We start from the raw sequence: 7,219 nt of genomic DNA, 5'->3' as shown, positions 1-7,219 counted from the left end.
AGAGGGTGGTGGGTGCCTGGAACGCGTTGCCAGCGGAGGTGGTAGAGACGGGCACGATAGCGTCATTTAAGATGTATCTAGACAGATACATGAATGGGCAGGGAGCAGAGGGATACAGATCCTTGGAAAATAGGATCAGTGCAGGCTTGGAGGGCCGAAGGCCTGTTCCTGTGCTGTAATTTTCTTTGCACCTTGTACTAAGTTGGCCCAAAGGGCCTGTTTCTGTCCTGTATGACACTATATCAGGAATAATCTTCAAAAAACCTGGAATTATACCAGCTACTTAATCGGCACTAATGGAGGGGTTCAATGAAACTTGATCAGAGAACACTAACTAATCGTCTCCAACAACAGATCAGTTGGTAGCTGGTTCTGTGACAGCACCAAACAAAATAGAGACAATTTTAGAACAGTTTGTTGCACAGCCTCATTTCAGTGACTTGCTTTGAGTTTAACAACATTAAGTTATAAGTGATCTTATCTGAAAGCAATAATCCATCTAAATGTCTACCAAACCTCCGAGGTGGTGTCCGGGGCTGACGCTCTTTCTTCCTTCCATCTCTGTTCTCAGCAGGTTTTGTGCCCTCTGTGGTGGTCTTTGGAACCTTTGCCCCTGTGGTGTGTCCCGTCGGCTGTGGCGATGTAAGTTTCTTCACCATTTTTTCACTGTTTACAGGACAAGAAACATCAAATTATAGAATTTTGATTGAAGTTTCTAAACATCAATTAGTGCTTCAATAGAGTCATACAGTAGTATGTTATTCATGAACTTATCCAAGTGTCCTTAAAACATTGTAACTGTACCTGTATCCACTACTTTATCTGTAGTTCATTCCACACACGAACCACTGTGTCGAAATGTTGCCCCTCATGTCCTTTTTAAATTTTCTCCTCCCCCTTAAAAATATGCCCCTAGCTTTTCCATCCTAGCAAAAAGACCCTTGTCATTCATGTTATCCATCCCCCTCATAATTTTATAAATCTCAAGAAGGTCACCCCTCAACCTCCTATGCTCCACAGGAAAAAGTCCTAGCCTTTCCAGTCCATTTCAATATCTCAAAACCTCCATTCCCAGCAACATCTGGTAATTCTTTTCTGAACCCACACCAGTTTAATAATATCCTTCCTATAAAAGGGTGACCAGAACAGCACTCAGTACCACAGAAGAGGCCTCACCAATGTTGTTCACAACCTCAACATGACCACCCACTCTTATACTCAAAGGTCTGAGCAATGAAGGCAAGCGTGTTAAATGCCTTCTTAATTACCCTATCTACCTGTGATGCAAATTTGAGAGAATTATGCACCTGAACTCCTAGGTCTTTCTGTTCTGCAATACTACGTAGGGCCCTACCATGAATAGTATAAATCTTGTCATTATTTGTATTACCAAAATGCAACACCTTGCATTTAACCAAATTAAACTCCATCTGCCACTTCTCAGCCCATTGACCCAATTGATCTTAGTAATCTTAAGATAACCTTCTTCACTGTCCACTATGCCACCAATTTTGGTGTCATCTGCAAACTTAATAATTGTGCCTCCAATATTCTCATCCAAATCATTTATATAAATGACAACAAAAGTGGACGCAGTACCGATCTCCGTGGAACTAACTGCTGATTAATATTGTTCAGAAAAAGACACACTGTCAAAGCATTTTGTCTTGCACTCATCAGGACAGAACTGCAAGAACAACAACTCTTAAAGGGATTTATACTGCACAAGAAGAGGGCAGTGAACAGTTGGCAAATGGATTAGGTAGAGGATTGTCCTGGAGAACACATGCAGAATGGTTACCTGCCAAGCTGTTGTTTGGGCTTCAGGCCCCACTTTTGGTCTTGAGGAGTACCCAGTCTACTTCAAATTGAGGTGCAAAGAAACTTATTCTCCCAGACAGTAATGAATGTCTGGAATTCTCTACCTTACAGTGTTTTGGAGGCTAGAATTCTGAAATATAAAACAATTGATGGCTACCCTGAGCTGGCATAAAACAGGAGTTGAAGCCTGGGGAAGATCACCCATGATCTTGTTGAATGGTGGCGCAATTTAGAGTGGTTAAATAGCCTACTCCTGCTCCTATTTCCTTATGTGCCCGAATAACCTTGGAAGGGGAAAGTTGTCTAAATTCTGAGCAATAGGTGAAGCTTATTGTTTCATAAACACTAGCAGTGTTCTCCAGTAACAGAATGCTGTCTTCAAGCCAAAAAAATTCTACTTGTAGGCTTACAGCTGGAAATCACTATTTCTTGCAATTTTACGTTTTTTTGCATTTCATCTCTGTTTTTGATTGTTGAAAGAAGCTGTGCCAAACTGTCTTTTGCAAACACTAATATAAACCTGGGAGTGATTGTGCTTTGATTAAATCAAGATCAATCAATAACTTTATTATTAACAAATTTGGTCCAAAGTTTTTTTTACATCACATTCACAATTCAGCAGAGGCAGCACCACAGTGGTATAAAGTCAGCAGGGCACTGTCCTGGAAGTCCTTAACACCCAACTCCAGACTCAATCAGCTCTCACAGAATCAGGTCAAACATGGGCAACGAAACCTGCTTATTACCATACACTGCACAAGATGATCAGAGGATTAGATAGGGTGGACAGTGGGAGCCTTTTTCCTCGGATGGTGGTGGCTAGTACGAGGGGACATAGCTTTAAATTGAGGGGTGATAGATATAGGACAGATGCCAGAGGTAGGTTCTTTACTCAGAGAGTAGTAAGGGCGTGGAATGCCCTGCCTGCAAAAATAGTAGACTCGCCAACTTTAAGGGCATTTAAATGGTCATTGGATAAACATATGGATGATAATGGAATAGTGTAGGTTAGATGGGCTTCAGATTGGTTTCACAGGTCGGCGCAACATCGAGGGCCGAAGGGCCTGTGCTGCGCTGTAATGTTCTATGTTCTAGCCCATACAGAACACTCCATGTTGAGCACACTTGCAGAGAGGAAGCACTGAGGGTAGCAATGGGCACAGAATATAGTCTAGATGGGGAACTTGAATGTCCATCACCAGGAGTGGCACAGCAGCACCATGACTGACCGAGATGGTTGACTCATAAAGGACATAGCTGCTAGACTAGGCTTGTAACAGGTCATGAAGAATCAGTAAAAGGGTAAAACAAACTGCAACAGTCTTCACCAACCTGCCAACTGCAAACTCATCTGTTCATGACAGCATCAGCAGAAGTCCTTGAGGTGAGAAAGTCTCATCTGTACATTGAGCTTACCCTCTGTTGTGTTGTGTGGCCCTACCACCTTGCTGAATGGAACTGACTTTGAATCTAGCTACACAAGACTGGCTATCCGTCAGGCACTGTGGAGTATCAGTAGCAGCAGAACTGTACTCCCAACACAATCTGAAACCCCAGGGCTTGGCACATTCACTCTTTACAATTATTATTAAGCCAGGTGATCAAGCTCTGGTTCCATGAAAAGAGCAGGAAGGCATATCAGAAGCAGTGCCAGCAAGCTTAAAAATGAAACGTCAATGTGGTGAAGCTACATAACAGGACAACTTGCTTTGCAAATAGCATAAACAGCAAGTGATAAACAGAGCCAAACCATTTCATAACCAATGAATCAGATCCAAGTTATGCACTCCTGCCCATCCAGTGGCGAATGGTGGTGGACAATTAAACAACTCACTAGAGGAGGTGGTTCCACAAATAAACTCATTGCCAGTGAAGGGACAGCACAAAACATCAGTGCAAAATGTAAGGCTGAAGCATTTGGAACAACTATTTGGCTGGTACCATGACTGGATGAACAACCATCCATTCTTCACGCACAGATCTGTGAGGATGTTTCGGTTTCCTCATCAGAACTCTGTCTGCAATATGACAGCACCCTGGAATCCCTTCAACCTCAACTTGTGTGCGCTGACTGTGATAATGTCTTTAACGCTGGATCTACTTCCAGAGCCTTAAATAATGAAGACATGCCAAAAAACTTTCTTTGAATTATCCTCATTCTTAAAGAGAATTTCAGTTATGCTAACATCTACTTGTGGTGTTACTTAGACCTCTGGTGATAGACTTTGTTTAGCCATTGCTCTGGTCACCACACATGATGGAAAAATACTTGGAACTTACTCGTAGAACTATTCTGTCTATTTTGCCTCACACTTTCTGCAATAATAGATGAATCTTTCATTCTAGCCAAATCATTCCCCAGGAGTAAATCAATTTTGTCCAAGGATAATTTCTTAACTACCCTCACTACCGCCAATCGAGACAAGTTACACTACACTGAATTTTGTCCAATGGAACTTATGCCATTTACTAACACTTCAGCTTTCATTGAACTCTCTTGGATAAAAAATTAAATCCTTCTCCAGCAAAAGAATCTGAACAGTCCTTTAATATAGTTTTGGGCTTGGCTTTTGAACAGAAAGAGGCTATCATCCTTATAGATAAAAGCCTTTGATATTTCCTCACCTACCCTATTCATTTTTGCACACTGGTTGGCAGAGAGGAAAGAAAGAGTGGGAATTAATGGGCCCTTTTCAAATTGGCAGGCAGTAACTACTGGGGCACCACAGGAATCAGTGCCGGGACCCCAGCTATTCACAATATATATGAATGATGTGGATGAAGGAATAAAATGTAACACATCAAAGTTTGCAGATGATACTAAGTTGGGTGAGAGGGTGAACTGTGATGAGGATGCAGAGATCCTTCAGCATGGGTGAGTGGGCAAATCAATGGCAAATGCAGTATAATTTGGATAAATGTGAAGTTATTCACTTTGGAAGCAAAAACAAGAAGGCACATTATGACCTGAATGGCTATAAATTGGGAGAGGGGGGTGTGCAGCGGGACCTGGGTGTCCTTGTGCACCAGTCAATGAAGTTAAGCATGCAGGTACAGCAGGAGGTAAAAAAGGCAAATGGTATGTTGTCCTTCACTGCGATAGGTTTCGAGAACAGGAGCAGGGATGTGTTGTTGCAGTTACACAGGGTCTTGGTGAGGCCACACCTAGAATACTGTCTGCAGTTTTGGTCTCCTTTTCTGAGGAAGGATGCTGTTGCTCTCGAGGGAGTGCAGCGAAGGTTTACCAGGCTGATTCTGTGGTTGGTGAGACTGACGTATGAGGAGGGAGTGACTAAGTTGGGATTGTTTTTGCTAGAGTTCAGACGAATGAGGGGAGATCTCATAGACTCTTATAAACTCTTATAAAATTTTAACAGGACAGACAGGGTAGATGCAGGGAGGATGCTCCCGATGGTGGGTGTGTCCTGAACCAGGGGTCACAGTATCAGGATTCAGGGTAGATGATTTAGGACAGAGATGAGGAAACATTTCTTCACTCAAAGAGTGGTGAGCCTGTTGAATTCATTACCACAGGAAGTAGTTGATGCCGAAACATTGAATGTATTCAAGAGGCGACTAGACAAAGCGCTTGGGGCAAATGGGATCAAAGGTAATGGGAAGAAAGCAGGATTAGGCTATTGAGTTGGATGATCAATCATGATGGTGAAGAATGGTGGAGCAGGCTCGAAGGGCCGAATGGCCTCCTCCTGCTCATATCTTCTATGCTTCTATGTTTTCCTTTTGAGTTCTCTTTTTGCACTCATTAACGCCACTAAGGTCGAGGGCTTCCCATGCAACTTCCTGCATTCTGAACGGATGAATCCCACTTTATTACAAAGGAAACACTTATGCCTTGGATTTTCACCTCCACTCTCAGTACCTTATTTTCTGGTCTCAGGAGATTATCTTGGAGCATTACTAACGATCCACTCTTTACCGTGGCTACTAGCCTTCCTTTCACTCTCCCACGTGTTATCCTTTTCAAATTTGATGGTGACAGAAAAAAAGGTTCAGATTAATGGATAAGCTCATTATTGTCAGCCACTACATCTGCCTGTCTAGCATTTGCAACCTTTTGTCATCAACATGGGCTCTTAATACAGAATGCAGTAATTTTTAAAAATTCTTTTAAAATTATGAGCTTTTTGAAGGTTTCATGCATGGTTTAAACTTCTAATGTTTCCATCCTTCTGTCAAAATCACTTTGCTTCATCCTTTCAAATTCAGTGCAGGTTTGCATAGGTGGTTTTCTTAAATTCTGAAGCATTTTTCTATATGCCCAGGCCCTAACTCATTACATACAGTACAGCTCTTTTTATAGTGTCATAATCGCTAGTAAGTTCCTCAGATACTGAAGCATACATTTCCTCTATTTTACCTGTCAACTTGCTTTGAATGGGTAAGTCCAGTGTTCTTTTGACAATTTGTCTCAGTATTTTCTCAAAGGAAATAAAGAATGCCTCCTTCAAATTTTGGTAGCGCCTGTACAAACCTAGGCATTTCCTTGCACATTTTTAGATTACAACTAGGATTCTCTCCATCACGGGCTACATCAGCATGTGATTTTCCCTCCCCACCCTTATCTGCTTTCCGGAGGGACAACTCTCTCCGTGACTCCCTTGTCCGCTCCACACTCCCCTCCAGCTCCACCACACCCGGCACTTTTCCCTGCAACCGCAGGAAGCGCTACACCTGCCCCCATACCTCCTCCCTCATCCCCATCCCAGGCCCCAAGAAGACTTTCCACATCAAGCAGATGTTCACCTGCACATCTGCCAATGTGGTATACTGCATCCGCTGTACCCGGTGTGGCTTCCTCTACATCGGGGAAACCAAGCGGAGACTCGGGGACCGCTTTGCAGAACACCTACGCTCGGTTCGCAACAAACAACTGCAGCTCCCAGTCGCGAACCATTTCAACTCCCCCTCCCATTCCTCAGACGACATGTCCATCCTGGGCCTCCTGCAGTGCCAAAACGATGCCACCCGAAGGTTGCAGGAACAGCAGCTCATAATCCGCTTGGGAACCCTGCAGCCCAATGGTATCAATGTGGATTTCACAAGTTTCAAAATCTCCCCTCCCCCCACCGCATCCCAAAACCAGTCCAACTCGTCCCTGCCTCCCTAACCTGTTCTTCCTCCCACCTATCCCCTCCTCCCACCCCAAGCCGCACCTCCATCTCCTACCGACCAACCTCATCCCGCCCCCTTGACCTGTCCGTCCTCCCTGGACTGACCTATCCCCTTCCTAACTCCCTACCTACACTCACCTTTCCTGGCCCCATCCCCGCCTCTTCGACCTGTTTGTTTCCTCTCCACCTATCCTCTCCTCTATCCCTCTTCTATCCGCCTCCCACTCTCTCCCTATTTATTTCAAAACCCCCTTCCCCTCCCCCTT

The 7,219-nt window shown here is 43.8% G+C and overlaps 1 protein-coding gene across 2 annotated transcripts in view; it reads right to left on the bottom strand.

The window, feature by feature from the left end:
- zc3h18 (zinc finger CCCH-type containing 18) overlaps positions 1–7,219 on the bottom strand; it is a 145,881-nt gene that overhangs the window by 42,864 nt on the left and 95,798 nt on the right. For both annotated transcript variants that reach the window (XM_048605687.1, XM_048605688.1), the window contains one exon: positions 517–666. In XM_048605687.1, the coding sequence (XP_048461644.1) occupies positions 517–666 (150 nt within the window). The remainder of the gene's footprint in view (positions 1–516; positions 667–7,219) is intronic.

The sequence above is a fragment of the Rhincodon typus genome, chromosome 15 (assembly GCF_021869965.1).
Source record: "Rhincodon typus isolate 14 chromosome 15, sRhiTyp1.1, whole genome shotgun sequence".
NCBI lineage: Eukaryota > Metazoa > Chordata > Chondrichthyes > Orectolobiformes > Rhincodontidae > Rhincodon > Rhincodon typus.
This window is presented reverse-complemented; position numbering and strand designations above follow the sequence as displayed.